At 33.9% G+C, this 19173-nt stretch overlaps 1 protein-coding gene across 3 annotated transcripts in view; it reads right to left on the bottom strand.

Annotated features, from left to right (window-relative positions):
• Positions 1-1148: 1148 nt before the first annotated feature.
• The window catches only part of LOC122051101 (phosphatidylinositol-3-phosphatase myotubularin-1-like), a 41738-nt gene continuing 23713 nt past the window's right edge, over positions 1149-19173 (bottom strand). Inside the window, exons 11-19 of one of the 3 annotated variants that reach the window (XM_042612056.1) lie at positions 16891-17002; positions 16623-16736; positions 14355-14524; positions 13432-13516; positions 12667-12894; positions 3202-3261; positions 3023-3087; positions 2246-2525; positions 1149-2111 (exon numbers count right to left, since the gene is read on the bottom strand). In XM_042612056.1, the coding sequence (XP_042467990.1) occupies positions 1602-2111; positions 2246-2525; positions 3023-3087; positions 3202-3261; positions 12667-12894; positions 13432-13516; positions 14355-14524; positions 16623-16736; positions 16891-17002 (1624 nt within the window). In that variant the 3' untranslated portion in view covers positions 1149-1601. Of the gene's footprint in view, positions 2112-2244; positions 2526-3022; positions 3088-3201; positions 3262-12666; positions 12895-13431; positions 13517-14354; positions 14525-16622; positions 16737-16890; positions 17003-19173 lie in introns of those variants that run through there. The other 2 variants (XM_042612057.1, XM_042612058.1) reach the window with 2 other exon arrangements.

Here is a 19173-nt window from a genome sequence, read left to right as displayed (position 1 = left end):
AATAGCCACAAGGTTATATAAGAGAGTCAGATAATATGAGATTTAGTTGATTAAAGATATTGTTGAGCAATCACGTCATTATCTAGGTAATCAATAGAAGAAAAGATCAGGGCATAACCTAGTTGGTCATCACGTGATGGATTTATAAAATTGAGCCAGGATTGATTTCCGATGAAGCCGGCGAAAATATCCTTTCACATGATGACCTACTTTGATTTTTTAATTTATCTCTATGTGGCTGTGAGGCTAATTGTGTGGGACATCCGAAGTCACCATATGACTTTTGCATAATAAAAAAAGGCCAGAAGTCAATTGACAAAGATTAAAGTAATTAATAAAGAGCCGATGAACAATGGGCGTCGACCGATGAGGATTGAATCAACTACATTCCCTTAGAATCAGATTTTAGAATCAATATTTCAATTGACTGATATAGAAGATTAAGTTGACCAAAGGCCAACAACTTGTGAATAAATAGACGACCGAAGTGACTTCCAACATGTCATCTTCTAATTATTTTCTGACATGCATGCCTCTCATTATTGTCTATTGATAAGGGATTTCTGCTAAAAGGTTTTCATTTTCATTTTTGTATTTCTTTTCCATGCTTGCATTTTTCTATTTATATGGAAAGGAGGAGAAAAAAAAGTATCCGATTTTCTTAACCTCCTAGGAGATTATTTTATGTACAAAAAATTCAAGAGGTGACCCAAATGAAACTTAAGAATTGTAACCATTAGCTTCAACTATTTACATTACTTTTTTGCCATATAATTTTTAATATTGATTGATAATATTTTATTGGGCTTGTATTTGCAATAGCCAAAAGACAAGATTTTAGAATTTCAAAGTTATGAATGCCTTACCCCAAACGCATCTGTCCTAATAGCTGCTAATATTATTCATTCTTGTCACCAAGTTCTGAAAACCAGACCAGTTGAGTCGATAAGGCTAAAAGGTCATTAAATTGACTGGTCGAACCAACTGAACTAGTAAACTAGAAAAATAACAAAACCATACATAACCGTTTGATTGGGTCATACGCATCGCTGCAATTCGTTAGTATCATAAAGGAAATCCAAATTTGTGAATGAATAAAAGCAAAGTCTAAACAAAAAATTACTCTAACAAGAACACAGTACGTGATGTCCAACGATATAAGAATTTGGATTGAGAATTCTCTCAAACCAATATTATGGATTAACTAATAGAGCAGATTATTTCAATCATCATAGCCAATTACATCCAGCTTACAAAGAATAAACTTGTTCACTGTTTTGACTCGTATACTCCTAAAACATGTGATGCGCTCTGTAAAAAATATTAACAGGGCACAGTTACGCTTATGGAGGACGTATGAACAAATGACAAGATATTTTGGATTATTCGTTCAGGTCAAAGCCAACCTTCCATTCACGGCAAAGTTGATACTTAGCCACTCACAGTTATCCAGCTACTTGTCCCTTGTATAGCAAGCTGGTCATTTTAAGTGGCTAACATATGGCTTAAGATGGTGTCGTCAGTGATTAGTGGATGTGTTCTTCAGACAACAGGAAGGAAGATGACCATCAATAGGATGCTAAGATGAAGGTAATGAAAAACTAATCGGCTCCAAAATAGCTATCATAAATTGAAAGTCTGTCGAATGCATCGAAGTTAGCCTTCAATCCAACAAACTGACTACCAAATTGAGCACATGCAGCATCAGGCCACTTGCAACCCTCTCTTGAACGCAAGGGACAAATGCTCTCACATACAAAGCTGTCGGGGAAGTCACATACCCTGCTATCCTCAGTAGCTGAAATGATAACAGATAGATCAGCTTTTTCGTCAGGATGCCCTCTGGCATCAGAGTCGCTTCTAGAAGAGAATGATGATCCTTCTCTTGTTTCTAACCATGAAGTATTCACTGCATCACTCCCACCCCCTAAAAAATTCACTTTGCAGCCAAGTGACTGTACTGCTCGTTTTATAGCAAGACATTCCCTGTTGGTTCTTTTAGCCATGGCTAAAGCTGAATTGCGAAGCTGTCTTTCTTTTTGTAATTCTGACACTTGTAAGTCCAATTTTAACTGGAGCTCCTTAACCTCCATTTCTGCTGTCTCTTTTTCCTGGAACAAAAAACATAAGAGAAGTCCAAGTGGGACATGGGAAGACGATTCATTGAATCATGCGAATAACTGCCATGTCATCAAAGAAATGTTTATAGACGAAACAAACCTAATGGAATAAGTGATATGGATACCTTTGTAGTTTCGGAGAATTTCTTAGTCATGGTACGCCACTGAGATTGTATCTCATCAGGTCCTGCTGCTGTAGGGCAAGCCCAACGCAGATGAAATTGAGGCCAAAGAGTGGGAGCTAATGCTGCTGCTGGAGGCAACAATGCGCCATCATATTTCACTGGATCAAAGAATGGGTTATAGTGGACATGAGAGTCTTCTGCACCAAATCTTAAATGTGCCAAATATACCCATAAACACCCACAAGTGTCTGCAACACCTTTTTGCTGCCTCTCCTTCTCGCTTGCCAATTGACACATTCCATATTTCAGCAAAATAAAATTCGAATATAATATGAAAGAAATAAGCAAATCAAAGCACTCCATTTGAAAGCATAAATATCAATAAATGGAAACATAATTGCAAGAATAAAAGATCAGATGAAATGCTTCAGTTGATTAGCATTCAAAAAAGTAAGGATATATCATTATATAAAATTTTACAATCCATAAAATAGTATTTACATAAAGAATATTATATATTTATAAATATTATGAAAACAATAACAACAAATTTAAGACAAAACCATATGATAAAATAATATTTTCAGTACTGCTACTTTTAATATAATATATTATCATGTGTTGTGACATCAAGTCATCAACAGTATATTGGAACCCACTGTCCAGCAAATAGCAACTCCATAATGAAACAAGTTAAAAGTCAATTGATGCAAATTATATATCCATATTATTGATTTAATATTTTCTGAAGCAAATTAAGCTATCTGAAAGAAGTACCTGTTAAACAAGAAGTTCCCAAACCGGTAAGAAAGCACACAGTCCAGGAAGTCAACCAGAAAAGCCTAAACAAACAAACAAAACCAATGATAAATTAAAGACATTCAATTGATCTCAATTGTTTGCAACTGCCATCATGCAATTCAGATACCCAAATCTGTCAGGATAGAAAGACTTACTGAAGAGAACTCAAAAGCATATGGATACATGCGTAATAGCTGCGAGACACAATCAATCCACTGGCAAAAGATCCCAAATAGGGGAAATGGTTAACATAACCAAAATAAAAGAAAAATCTAATGTAAAAGTTTACATATGAATGCCCCTATTAAAGTATATTCCATGCAATACAGTTCTATAAATTAAAAACGGCAAGGATAAAGATAGAAATTCAAACCCACCTGCAATTACTAGGAGTAAAATAAATCAACTTAATTTGAAAATAAGACATAAAAGGTACCAATGGTTCATATCTTCATTTGAATAAAGGGAAAGGGGATACAAGGAGAAAAGGATGATTCAAAAAAACTCAGGATCTAGTCATGGACTATTACCTACCCTACCCCTCTACCTTTGCAGGATACAGACACTTTGAGTTGATAATATCTTTTATCTTTATTGATCACATGTAAAAAAAATAGAAATAATTGCGATGGGTAGTTGGATATATATACATGTGTCAGTATTTATACCAAATCTGAGTAACATAGTTTAAGAAATAAAAGCAATTATTTCCTGACAAAATGCTGACGAAGTTTTCACTAGGGAATAAACAACATTCACAACTACAATTGATGTGCATATATTACTATGCAATTCAATTTCTAAGCTCATGATATATTACTTTCTGCAATGGGAAGGGCAGATCTGGGATCAAACTGAAATTCTTTGATTTTAATATTTCAAACCAAAATCAAAGGGTTAATATATAACTCTATCACAATCTTTTGACGTTTTTAAATATAATTCAGCCTTTTATTTTTTTTCAAATATAGAACATTTTTCATAAATTGTGCTAAAATCTAACCACTATTAAAAAGTAGATATGGAACTCAGGTGGCTTTATGTCAACAAAGTGCATATTTGGTGGTCTACGTGGGTATTAGAGTGTATAAAGATAGACAATCTATAAGTCATATAGGTATACCAATATGCACTTTGTTAAATTGGCATGATGTTAAATGAGTATCAAATTGGTTGTTTAATGGCCAGCCAAACAAAATTTGGTTGGTGGGTGTTAGATTTTAACACAATTTATAAACATTGAGCTAGTTTTTTTTTAAAAAAATTGAAATTTGTATTAGATTTGTTTAAAAAAATATGCCAAAAGGTTAAGTAAGATAATATATTAACCCTTTCATAAATATTCCAAACCCAAGATATCATTTGGCTTTGGTTCGGTTATGTTTAAATTGAAAATTGAAAAACAGATATATGTCAAGAAAAAGCAAATAAGAATTTCTTATAACTACAAGGTTTCTACTCTTAATAACAAGGGATATCCAATTAAAATATTTAATAACTGGAGACATATATGAAGGAAAACAAATCATAATATGACATCACAGATTCACAATGGTAGAATTGGGGTTGGTTATTTACGTGTATATACATCAGTATAAATTTACATTTGTTCATGGTTTGGTAGGATTTTAGTGATTTCTACATGCTTCAAAATAAAAGTAGATCAAACAAATAGCTTCAACTACTTTACAATTGAAACCAAACTGACAAACCACCATTTTGGTTTGGTTTAACAGTTTCAGTTTATGAATTCCCTGCATAACTCTCTGTAGCGAAAATGTATCAGTCTATGTTGAATGCTAGGGAGTTTATGCTGCATTAATATTAATTGACATAGAAATTAGTAGGACAGAGATGTGGGAGACAAGGCAAGAAAAGAAAAATAAACAAGAGAAGAAATGATTGAGGGATTAGATTATGACTAGAAAGAAAGTTGAGAGGAACTGGTATTCAAGAAAAAATGATATCAACCAAGAGCAAGACTCATCCTTTTATAATTCCAAGCACATGAAAAATGTCACCTAATTTACCCATAGGAATGAACTTTCAAATCATTGAAATATTCTAAGTGCCGGCGGATGTTTAAGCGCCCATAAGGTAAACAATCCATGTAATCTTTGCAAAATCTTTATTGTTCACATACAAACTTTGGGTCCTCATGAAGTCTACTGACTTTTTATGTCATTATGTGCTTGTTCATTGCACCAAGAATAAGCTCTTTAAAGTTCTTAAAGAACTTAAAGTGGTTCTCCATCACAGCGATAGCAATATTGGATGAGAACCACATATTTCAAGGGTTTAAAGAAGCCTAACCACTCATTTATGAAATAGGAATCAACACTTAATTTCAACGAGTCTCATTCAATAAATACAAACCCAGAGCAGTCCACAGTGAAAGAGACAACATTGGCACAACCCCCTTCATAGAACTAGATCATAACATTATGATCAGATTAGAGGATAAGTTCACCAGTGGAATTTCTCGTTTGTGAAGTTAAAATATGAATAATAAGAGAAGGAGATCATTGTTTTACTGAGAAGTTGAATGACTAAGAAGTGCAAGGCAAATGACCAAATCGGAATCTACACACCTTTCCAGTTTAAACAGATGAAAGAACACTATCATATGTCATTAAGTAAACAGGAAGAATAATAATTATGGATAAATTAGTTTGTACAATTAAAATAAATGAAACCTTCATATCATATAAAAATGTAGAAATTGTGAAAATTGATGCCTATCAACTAATAAAATAAAACCCAATGAACAAATTGCGAGCTGTATAGAAGTTAAATAAGGGTAATCATCTAAAACAAACCTCAAAATTCTACAAAGAAACATGCAAGCAATTTTTTCTTATGCCAGATTCACATGTCTAAATCAAATGGGACATCAATGGTAATGACAAGTTATTGTCTACAACTATCTCTTCAATCACCTATGTTACATAGATTCAAGTACAAGTATCTGACATGGAGGTGAATATAAACGTCCAACACAGCTATTTCTGAAGTGTTTTACATGCGATCAATAGGGATGTTACATGTTCATATGGAGTGTTGGAGTAGTGAGGTTCTACAAAGATACAAAAGGGATGATGAAGAGTCCAAATATCATAAATTATCACCTATCAACATAATGAATGGATGACACACCCTAAAGGATATGCCACTTTACACACTTCCTTGTATATCTAGACAAAGTTATTTATTCTATGTTCCAAAGTTTTCTTTCCTGTGACCATAATATCTAATCGCGCGTATTAAATACTTAAATTATTGTGTATCTTTCATCTTACTATATCTTTTAGGATCAACAGAAAGCTATGATGGTGGTGATCCTGAATCTAAAAGAGCGTGCTACCTTGATGGGTGACTTTATCCTTCATCTTTCTCTCAATACTAGAGTCATCCATTATCAGTGACAATGCTATGTCAGTGTACCCCTAATAAAAAGAGTTTGTAAATCTTTAACTTCACTACCAAGCTCCATTATGAACTTGATAAACAGTGTCATATCTTCTTCTTCCAGTAATCTTAATTAGAGCTTTTCTCTGCTTGATCTTGTCCATTCTGACATTTGAGATCTCAATCATGATTCGACTAATATTGGTTTTCCCTATTTTAGAAATTTCATTGATAATTACTAAAAAATGAACAGGTCTACTTACTCAAAGCTCGTCCAGAGATTCTTGATGAATATAAAGACATTTTGAAATAGAGATAAAGCTTCCTCTTCTATGTCAATCTTGTGCATTGATAAATACACTTGAGTACATGCCATCTTTCTTTCATGATCTGTGCTTCCCAAGGATCATCCACTGTAGTTGATACCTCTCAACAAACATGATCATCAAATGGAACATTCATCATCTTCTCAAGTTGCATACATTAATATTTTGTATGCATGTGCTCAAAACTTTTGAGAGATGCTATTTCTGCCCCCATCTTATTCATCCGGTTCTCCTTTTGTAATTAATGGCAAAACTAATTTTTTTTTCCCATGAGTTTACTTTGCATTTACCATACTGAATCTTTTGTTGATAATGTTCATGCTCTTTGCTATACTTTGAGTATTCAGGAATTCAAGGATTATCGTTGATATGAATCAATGTATTATTGTTCTTATACCTCCTCAAGTGTCGTATTCTTTGAGACTAAGCTATCTTGTGGGTTCTTCCTAATTGTTGTCTCCAACTGTATTGCTTATTCCACTAGCTGCCTCCAGCATCACTAGAATTGTCCACTAGCTCCCCTCTGCAATAGATGCATTCTCCACATAGTGAACGCCATTAGATCTCAGCCTCCATTGGCTTCTTTATCTCCAGACCATTTTCCACTACTATTTCTATCATTAGACAGATTTACTAACTGTTATTAAATCAAGTTACAAGCAAGGATGAGTGCAGCTCCACTATCCATCTCATTGTATCATTCTTTCTTCTTTCATATTGAATGCAGTTTTTTCTCAGCAAAGCAGTTCTATCACTCTAAGTAGTAGTTCATTGGTCACACCCTTGACTATTAGGAGTCCTTCCTAATTGAGTTCTCAAAAGCAATCCAAAGTATACCATTAACAGAGTCCAGATAGGACAGAATGAAAGTTGTATATACTTTCTTTTTGGAAGCCAGACAAATGAAATCCCTTGATTTCAGTTCAGTTTCAGTCAAGTGGAGCTAGAAGAGATTCCATTAGAGGGTAACAAGATTCAATAATGCACCAACAATGAAAGTTCTCTTCTCAAGGTCTGGTGTTTCCAAGAAAAAGTCCCATCCTTCAATAGTTTGATTAAGTCAACCAGGCTAGATCATATGTACTGGAAGTTACAGGTCTCTTTCCTCTATTAGTAGGCATGTGGTGTTGGAGTTTCTTCATAGGCCAAAGACATCTCTAAATGCCTCACAGTACAAGAGGGGAATGTTGGTGCAATTTCCTCTGGGTCAAGGTTGACCAAGTTGACTAAGCTGGAGTTGGCTCAAGCTTGAGTTTTGATGTTTGACAATATATGAAGATTGCAAGTACAATTGTCTATTGGCGATGCAATTCCCCTCTGGTCAAGGTTCGATCAGTTTAATATAAAAAAGAGACAAATAGGTCAAGGATGACCGGATACTTGATTGGGAAGTCCTAACTGGAGTTCAAGGCAAGGGAAAAGTCCAACGGAAAGGTTGGCAGAAGATGTAAGTCCAAGTGAGTCAGTGTTGACCAGATACTTGGTGTGGAAGTCCCGATGAGTGAAGTCGAGCAGTGGGAAAATCTTAGTGAGAGAAACTAAGTGATGGAAAAAGTCCTGGTGAGTGAAGCCACGTGAAAAGCCTAGTGAGTGAAGCCGAGCAGTGGAAAAATTCTAGTGAGAGAAGCTAAATGATGGGAAAAATCCTGGTGAGTGAAGCCAGATGAAAAACCCTAGTGAGTAAAGCTAAGTAGATGGAAGTCCTAGTGAGTGAAGTTAGGCAGATGGAAGTTCTAGTGAGTGAAGCTAGCAGTTTGGAAGTCCTGGTGAGTGAAATCAGGCAGTTTAGAAGTCCTGGTGAGTGAAGCTAGGTAGTTGACAAATCCTAATGAGTGAAGCCAGGTGAAAATCCTAGCGAGTGAAGTTAGGTGTTGGAAATCCCGAAGAATAAAGCCAGATGAAAAGTCTTGGTAAGTAAAGTCAGGCAGTGGAAATCCAAGTGGGTCAAGGTTGACCGGACACCTAGTGTTTAAAAGTCTAAGTAGGTCATGGAGAACCAAACACTTGGTACGAGATGGTAAGTCTAAGTGGTCAAAATTTACGGGACAGGCACGAGGAGAAAAGTCCAAGTGGGTCAAAGGATTAACCGGGCACTTGGTAACGAAGTCCCAGCAGGTCAAGGTTGACTAGATGCTAGGCATGAGGGAGTCCCAATAGGTCACACTTGACCGAATATTGGAATTTGAAACGCTAGACTTGAATTAGTTAAATAAGGATCCGTCAATCGATCAGTCGTTCGATTGAACCAGCGCCCAATCGATCAGTTGATCGATTGGAGGCCACTCGCGCGAAGAGCACAGTGTGCTCCCCAATCAATCAACTGATACTCTAATAGATCGACCGATTGATTAGGGTTGGGTTTCTCGTGATGACGCGAGGAAGCCAGAATCGATTGGTCAAATCGATTCCGAGGTCTTATGTGAGAACACAGAAGCGCACTGGATCGATCAGCCGATCAATCCAGATGCTCCCAATAGATCGGGCGATCGATTGGGAGATGGTCGTTACACGGGTTGCAACTTTTGGACGGCTGAGATTGCTCAGATCTTACGTGACAATCGATTAAGAGTAAGTCCAATCGATTGGGAGTCCTAGATCGCAGAGTATAAAGGCGACAACGAGGTTCAAACGCAACAGCACTTACACGATTCTCTCCACCACTTCTTGGATGATTCAGGATAAAGTGTTGTTGCACTTTCAAATCAAGAGCAAGCTAAGCAAAAATTTCATTGTAAAGTGTTTTGACTTTCATTTGTGCTTGTATTCTTGTTGTATTTCTCCGTGTGAAATTGTACAAGGTTTCTCCACCTCCGGTTGTTCCGAGAACGAGTATTTTGATAGTGGATGTGCGTGAGTGTGGATCCTTGGATTAGTCACCTCTTCTTGAGGTGGATACCAAGTAAATCCTTGTGTTAGCATTATGAGCGTTGCTTCGAGTTTTTCCGCTGCATCATCATCATTGAATCGAAGCGAGCTATTCACCCTCCCCCCTTTTCTAGCTCTAAAATATCCCAACAAGGAATATATTGACTTTTATCATATCTTCATTCAGCTTGTCATGTCTTTGCCCCGTGTGATGCTTTCCATCTCATACTAAGATGTTATTAATGATTATCAGTGAAGGCATGTCATGGAGGAGCAGTACACCCTTCCCACACATGACACATGGCAGTTATGTGTGTGTGTCTTAACATTTTACATAAAGGGCAGCCCGGTGCATGAAGCTCTCGCTATGCAGGGTCTAGGGGAAGGATCCATTGTACGCAGCCTTACCTTGCTTTTTGCATGAGGTTGTTTCCAAGATTTGAACCCGTGACCTTTTTGATCACAAAGCAATAACTTTACTGTTGCGTCAAGGCACCCTTTTGTCTTAACATTTACATATTTCATAATTTATGTGGTTGTGCATGGAATGATATAGAAGGTATGTTGCGTGAGATAAAAACTATGCAAAATTCAATAAGGCGATCTAGAGCTTCAAAGTAGAGTCCTCAAGCATGATTTGAAAAAACTTAGTTAGATAATTAATATTATGTAGCATCTTATCGGTCTCTTCGATGATTCTATCTTCAAAAGATAGATAAGTGTTATATACCAAGGTTTAAGGATCAGGCATTAGGGGATTGAGTGAAGTGAGAATAATTGACAGTAATTTTGATTAAATTGGGGAGTGATTGGGTTGATTTTATAGTAATTGAATCCAATTTGTGTTCAATTTACACTTAGGTTGTCCAATTAATAGTTCTATGAGGTGGAGATTGATTTGAGTTTGCTTTGGGCCAAGTCAAACTCAATTTGAACTCGAATTAGACGTTTTGGCTGAGCCAATGGTGAGACAAGCCGAACCAATTCGGTTTAGTTAGGTCGATAACATATAGGGGTGTTACAAATAAACCCGACCTGCCAATCCAATCCAACCCGAAAAACCCGACCCAATCCAAGTAAAACAAGTAGTTGAGCTCAATAAAAAGCTCCAACTCAACTCGAGCTCAATAAGATTTTTAATAGCAAAGTTAGAACGAGCTTGATAAGTAAATAAACAAGCTTGAACACAACTAAACTCAATTCGTCTCATTTACACCCCTGAAAATACCTAGCCCCTATTTCTCTTTTTCTCTCATGTCACAATTGTGCGGCCAACATAAGTATTGTATTTTATAGCAGTAGCTTTGCTGTTCCAGTTGTAGCCTCAATGCATTCTTCATCAGTTTTTTCTTTTCCAGCAGCCTCTGAGTAGGGATTGAATGCTGCATCATGGAGGTGTTCTTTCACCTAGAATGATATATTTGGCATTGTTTCAATGAATAGAGCCTGTATTGTTAGGTGCCCCTTCTCTTTTCCCTGACACTGACAGATTTGCAAGATGAGGCTACTACGAACCGATAGGGAATGCTAAATTTAACAATTGTGCAGAGGTGCATAAGAGGAGAATTGGTGGTTATAAATCCATTCTGTGAAATGAACCCTTCTGCTTTGCTCATAGTATCTTGGTGGTTATACTCTACCTTTGTTCGTTTTACCCATATCTAGCTTGTCTTTCCTTATTGATTCCCCATTGCTTACTTCTCCGAGCCTCGAGAAGAGGAGTTCTGACCTTTGGTGTGTTATGGTCTATTTTTGCTAGGAGATTTGCTTTAGAGACAATTAAGCAATTTTTATGAGATTTTTGGCTTTCCTTGATCCTCCTTCTTATCCTATTTTACTTGCATAGTTCAAGCAATATATTTGTTTTGATACTCATGTTTCACTTTTGTTTTTTGATCTAGTAAGAAATTGTCTAGTGGCATTTATATATAGTTTGAGCCTTTACTTAACAAATTTTTGTAGTGCGATCTAGTAAATGCAGTTAATATTAGCATATTTCTTGAGATTTGGATTATAGTTGTCTGGTTCCTTCCAGCTTAGCACGTGCATAGGAGAATATCATATAACCATAAGCATAGGAGAATATCATATGACCGTTATGGTTTCCATATCATACCAATAGTTGTGGCAACCTACTTGATGTGTGACAATTAGTCTTTCTTTCTCTTCAAATATCCTCTTTTCGAGTAGATATCACAATTGAACTTAGTCTCCTTTCTCTTCTCAGATGTAATCTATCACTTTTCTACACAACCTTTAACACATTACCATTTCATCCTTGCCAACTTCATAATCTCGGGCATCTATAGTTTGAAGAGAATCAAGAGAATATTTTCCTCATTTGATGATCATGCCAACATGTATCTTTATCATGCACACTACTCAACTTATTTAAAGATCAATCCAAAGCATCACATCATTATTGCTTTATGATACAGTTGTTAGATACAATAATTATAAGAAAAAAGTGATGGATTTAGTAAGGTATTTAATCTTGAGTACTATGCCAGAAACCTATATATGGCAAGAGTACTCTTTTACAAAACTCAGTGTTCTATGATCGTATTAGACATATTCAGGTTGATTGCAAAAGGCACATACTTTATGTTCAAGAAAATCAGCCTTGTCCACGTTAAAAGGCTCAGTTAACGTATCAACAATTTGGTCTTCAAAAGAGGGGTAAAGGCACACCTCTTTTGAAGACCAAATTGTTGATATGTTAACTGAGCTACTTGGTGGAACTTGATTTTCTGCTTTGTGTGAGAAGTTGAGCATGAATACGCTTTAGTCCTACATTGCCCAATCGACTAGGAGTTGTTGTAGTCGGAAATTAAATCTTATTTATATAAGACATGCGATTCTATTCAGACACTAATCAGATTGCATCTTCAACGTACAGGTGAGATCACAGCAGAACATCTTAAGCTATAGTTGATAAACAAACAGCTTGTCCACGTTTTAATAGCCAAGAAAACTCATTTGTCTCCAAAGAAATAAAAAGGAAAAGAAAAGACCATTTACCTGCAAAAATATGGGGGAAGAGTTAGTTGATGTCTGACCATGACTTGTATTACCAGCTGATGATGTGAACCCTGAACCCGAAGGAATTCTTAATGGTGATGATGACAAGCTTCCAACAGAAGATTGCCTGGTTAACTCAGGCATGCTGTTATTTCCAGATAATGTTGGAAATCCCATGCGATCTGCAAATGGATGTCCAAATGCAAGCCAATCCTTTTCCACAAGTGCCTGGTGAACAACAAAGAAAAGTTTATGCTCACAAATCTCATGGTAAACATTCTGACTTAAACATTTGCCAATGAAAAACACTACACCTGATATATAGATACATGGAAAAAGATGGGAGGATTTTAATTGGCTCATACCTCAATATGAAACACTAAATCTGATTTATGGATAATTGCTAACAGATTAGGCCCATAACAAGGAAGTACAAAAGCAAATTCAACTAGGAAAGGCATCTTATCCACTAAAAAGTAAGCAAATGCATGAAGCAAGATAGCTCATCTGAATTTCAATGCTAAAGAATAACAGGATCATGTTCCCAATAACTTTGACATGGCAGCATTGGGTGCAAATAAGAAAGCTTATTGTTTTAACACATAATGAAATGGAAATGGGAATTCTTAACCCCCCAAAAAAAATTTGATTAAAGATTCAAGCATCAATAGGAAAGAATGACTATACATTGCTGAAACCTACAAAGAAAGGAAATTGTAGATCACTAAACAAGCCCTCATAGCGACAATAACTAACAATTCATACCTGGAAACCTTCGAAGGTCCGATAATAGGGATCGAGCAATATGCTAGCAAGTGAGACCAGTTGAGTTGTTCGATCCCATCCATCACTAAAAAATATCATTGGGATATCAATACCAAAAAATAAAGATAACAACAACAACAAAAAAAGGCACTGTATGCTAAATTGTCAATAAATTTATGCTAAACAACTACATTTCCTTTTCTAGACAAGGAACCCAGATTGTGGGAAATGACTAGTGCTTTTTTGTTCAAAATTATTTTCTAAAGTTCCAAATATAACAAATTTGATCAAACATGACTTTTGATCAAACATGGCTTTTAGCTACTGACATCAAAAAGATACACATAATGTTCGCTGACCAATGTTTGAACAAAACTAACAGAATCTAACTGGCAATATATTAGCTAAGGTCAGAAAGCACTGCTAATAATGTGAACTCAGAAGAGGTTTAATTATTATTATCATAAAATAAGGCATGCATTTAAAATAAGTCCAGCTAGACCACAGAAACTGGATTACCTAAGGGCATTCAAATGCTATGAATTCACTGAAATATGCTGTAGCGATCCAACTTAGATAGGTTCTACCAAGGACAATGACTAATTCTAATTTAGATTCACCTTCATACCCCATCAACATTAAGTTTACTAAAATGCATTTTATTGTATTTGGGATCTATGAAGTCAATCACACACGATCCGACAAACCACGATTGTATCACTTGAAATAAATAAGGGGAGGAAGTCCATACATCCCCTCTTACATGGATTTGGCTCCCCTTAGCTGAAGTAAGATACAAATATATTCAGAAAATTTTGGATAATGAAGCTAAAACTAGATTTACAATATCAAACAAAGACAAGATAACTTTCAAAATCATAAATTATGAAAAACAATGACAAAGTTAGAACTGAGATAAAAACCTGCAATGCACAAGAACTGATGCAGATTCCAGTGCAATGCATGCAGCAATCCAAGCAGAGCCAGCCAGAACACTTTGTACATGGATTAACCAACCACTATCGCCAAGGGTGGAAACAGATGCAGACATACTACTTAGGTTGCCACCGCCCCAAGTAGAACCTCCATTTCTCTACATTATAAGATACACATTAGATAAATAATACTTCAACAAAATCATTCACACATATAAGAACAGAAAGTAAAAGCTTGAGATGCAAGACTGAGTAGTCATAGTGCAATATCTAATTCAACTTTTACCTAAAACGTTCTTTATCATAGATTAAATTAAATTTGTATTATATGTATTTGCTAAGGTAGTAGTGTTAATTGAATAATTGCAACACTTATTTAGAAATTATCGACTACAATGGCATTGATCTTTCCCAAATAATACAAGCAAGGTTTAAATTCTCAACCCGTGCCGAGGCTTCGGTCCCGGTCCGGAAAGATACAATTTTGGTATCGTATCGTGCCACACCGATATAATTTTGATATTTTTTAAATATAAATATAAATATAGATGTATATTAATATTTATTATTAAATATGTTTTATATTTTGACATATTGAATTTATATTTTAATATTTTCTCATGAGATAATGCCTATTAAATTTTTATAAAAAATATTTTAAAAAATAAGTAATTCTTAAAATTCAAAACTAAATTTAAAATTATAAAATTATTTAAAAAATTTAAATTAATTTTTTAATGTATTTGTAAATTTTTAATTTTAACAAATTTATTTGAAATGTTTAAGAATTATATATTTTTTAATTTTTTGGATTATTTTAAATTTATGATTAATTTAAAATTATTTAAAATATTTTTAAAATATTTATTAAAATTTAAAATTATTTAAAAAATTTTAAATAATTTTTCATATTTATAATTATTAACAATAGTTTATTTATAAAAAAAATATTTAAAAAATAAAAAATTAACTAAATAAAAAAAATTAAAAAATCACGGTTGCGATGACCCGCAGAGACCAATGCTACACCGCTATCCCTAGAGAGTGTTAGGAATATATAATATTTTGTTAGAATTTTTTAGAATTTTAAATTAATTTTTATATATTTTAATGGGATAATTTAATTAGAATTTAAAAAAATATATTTGATTATTTATTTAAATTAGAGATAATTATATCGTTAAAAAAATAATAACATAACTAAAAATAAATAAATAAAGTTTTATTATATTTTTTAAATTTTAAATAAATAAAATATTTAATTAATTAAATAATTTTATTAAGATTTAATTAAGCCTCTTTTAATTGTCTCCATATCCTGGAACTGTTTTAATTAAAAAACATTTAATTAAAAAAACCTACCGTGACCTCAGGCACAGTCGCGGGGTCACGAAGTCCCTCTGGCGTGGCTGCAGGTGTTGCATAGCCCCTTCCGTGCGGCTGCGAGGGACATGCGGCCCCTTCCGCGCAACCGTGAGGGTCGTGCGACCTCTCCGACGCGGACACGAAGGTTGCGTGGCCCCTTCCCCACGACCGTGCCCCTCCAGCCCAACCGTGGGCATTGCAACGCCCCTCCGGTGCAGTCGTGAACGTCGCAACGCCCCTCCGGAGCAGCCACGAGCATCGCGACGTCTCCGTGGTTGCCGGTTGGACTGGTGTCGGGTTCGTGCCGGTGTCAATCGGCGGGCAGAACGAAATGTTTCACCCATTTCGACCGGCTCGACACAAGATCTCAATCCCTGAATACAAGCTACAACTAGACAAGAACATAGAGAGATGCTAACGGAGTTTGCAACTATCACTAGTAAATTCCACTTAAGATAACGAAACATAGACATAAGGGGAAAAATGATTTTTAACTTCTTAATTTACTATTGTCAGATTATTTCCATGGGAAAAACATTGTAACCCAATGATTCTAGGCAGAACTTCCTTTTTCTAATATACATCTTGTATTGGCCTTTTAAGATACAAACCCAGTGCCATTTTATTGATATAAAAAAGACTAGGTCAAACCCAAAGCTATTCCTCAAATGCATGTCTAGCAAATCAAGAAGCAAATGAGGCAATTTCTTCCTTGGGTATCTCATGCTCACAAGACAACATACACAAACCAAGAAAGATAAAAAAAAAAGTTAAGAAAATAAGGAATTATTTGATAATCATAATATACATAATGAAAGAGCCAGCAGTACTTCATATTCAAGTAACAGAAAAATAATGGTAACTGAGAAGATAACAAGGGTAATCACACACCAGAAAAGATGACATTCCATCAGATGATGTTGTTCCATGGGTATCCAAATAGTCTCTGAGACGAACAAGACTATCTCTCATAACATGAATGTTTTCAATGCCCAGAAAAAAAACCTAAAGGATAAAAAACAATAAAAAAGTAATGTAAAATATGATGAAGAAACACAGTGGAAAGTTGTCTGAAGTGATGGCTACAGAAAATCAATTTATGACCATGAAGGCATGTCAAAGTTCCCATATACAGATAAATGCACATTGACGCACTAACTTGAGTGCAAACCTCAGATTGAAAATAGTTAGCTGATGACTCAGAACCTCCTCCCATAGCACCATTGGCAAGAGCATTCTTCCTAGGCCTTGCATCAGCGATATAGAGCTTCCTGAAAAACATATGGAACTATGATTCAGTAAATTTTCAACTAGAATATAAAAAACTAAAAAAAAAAAAAGGGGTCCAACTTTGTTCGATAAGTATTAAACGATCTACAGTGTAAAGGATCAACTTCTAGGCTTGAGGTGGGTGAATAGATGGTGCTTGCAAATTTCTCATGCAATCAAGGTATAAAATTTTGAGCCGAAGTTTGGTCTCTGACTGGAATAATATGGTTGCATACCGTATTGTATCATGCTGGTACGGTTCCGATAGTTGTTCAATTTAATATTAATTACATTGCTAATATATGTTTGTGTTTATTTATATTTGTTAATGAATTTGATTGCCTCAATCTTAAAAATGCTTGCAAGTAATTAAATTATAATCTTTTTTTAATTGTCCCCTTGTAAAGTATATAGTTCTTACACTTTACGCCTATCATCTATTTAACTTTTCCAAGTAAATTACTTGAATAAATAATGAGGAAAGGAGACATTTCATGTTTTTATATAAATTAGGGCACATTTTCTTTTGAATTTTGTAATATTATGTAATTTCAAATTTGAAGGTCCAAAAGATTTTCATCATTAAGGATGTAATTTTATTTGAAATGAATGTATATTTTTATGGGTTTATGTAATTGTGTTTAAAATTTGTTCATGGGCATTTGTAAGAAATTTAAACAATAAATATATTCTTGTTCGATATGTATTTTGTTTAATAAAACATAACTAAAATTCTTGAATACAATGAGTGAAATAATTCAAAATTATATTATCTTCTTTTGTTTTTAACTATAATTATAAAAAGAAAAGAAAAAAAAAGTGATTTAAGAGTTTTCAAATTTTGGAATGTAAAATATTATATTAGGCTTAAATTAGATTTAAAATTTTGTAAGTAAATTTTTTAATTCTATAAATATAGTTTTTAAAAATGAAAAATATATAATTTGACTCGAATTCAACTCAATAAAATTTGAAATTTTACATTCTAAATTTAATAAAATTAAATTTGAATTTGAAAATTTTGTATACTTTCAAATTGAACTGTATAGAATTTTTTCTTTAAAAATAATCTGTGTTATTCAATGATAGTTATCAAGTATCTTATATTATATTTTAATAAAATAAATTTAAAATAATAAAATTAATAAATAAAATAAATTTTCATTTAAAATGTAATGCCAAACTCTAATTATTTTTTGACATTCAAACCAAAGCTAAGAGAAGACACAAATGATATCGTTGAATCCTAGTTTTCACATTTTGCTCATTTGAACACAAAAAATATATATATTTATAGATATTAGTTATCATATTTTGTGTTTGGGTCAACCTACCTAAAGTCTTAGATAAACCTAACTCTAAGAAATCTAAATGTTAGAAGCTAAGTCCAAATCTTGATGGACCTACAAAAGTTTTAGAGGCCTCAGCCAACTTAGGTCAGCATACTGACCCGAACTACCGAATAGGTTTTAAGTTGAGCTAAGTTAAACTTTGTAAGTTAGCTTCCTAGCACTACTACTTAAGTCAACCTAGTAGAAATCTTAGGTCGACCTAGATAAAAATTTAGGTTTACCTAACTCTATCAAGAAGGCTAGCCTAGCTAATTAGAATGCTTTATCTAGGTTGTCCATACAAACTCATAGATCACCGTAGAATTCTAAGACACATAGTTGAAGCTATTTAAGCTCCAAATCACAAACAATATGTTTAAGAATAAAGCTCCCTAGATAACACTTATGGCTTAAGGCTAAATCGTATCTTTACAATAGTCTACCCCATGGTTTAAAATTTCGAGTCAGGTAGAAGTTTCGATTGAGACCGAAATGATCCACTCATTATTAAATTTATTTTATGTGTTTATTACTGCATTCAGATTTCGACATATTCACTTAAAATGTTTTTATTATTATTGATAAGTTACAGTTTATAAATACATATATTCTATATAACATATATAAAAAAATTATAATTTATACGTTTGTATATATAATTTATATTACAATTCTAAAATTAATTTATTAAAAATATTTAAAATCATATATTTTTTTAAAAAAATAACAATAAAAAATTTTAAAATTGTTTACTACTTTTAGAATTATATTTCAAAATTTTAAATATTTATTAAAATTTAGAAAAAAATTAAAATTAATTTAAGATTTGATTGATTAGCATT

Source organism: Zingiber officinale, chromosome 3A (genome assembly GCF_018446385.1).
Source record: "Zingiber officinale cultivar Zhangliang chromosome 3A, Zo_v1.1, whole genome shotgun sequence".
Taxonomy (NCBI): domain Eukaryota; kingdom Viridiplantae; phylum Streptophyta; class Magnoliopsida; order Zingiberales; family Zingiberaceae; genus Zingiber; species Zingiber officinale.
This window is presented reverse-complemented; position numbering and strand designations above follow the sequence as displayed.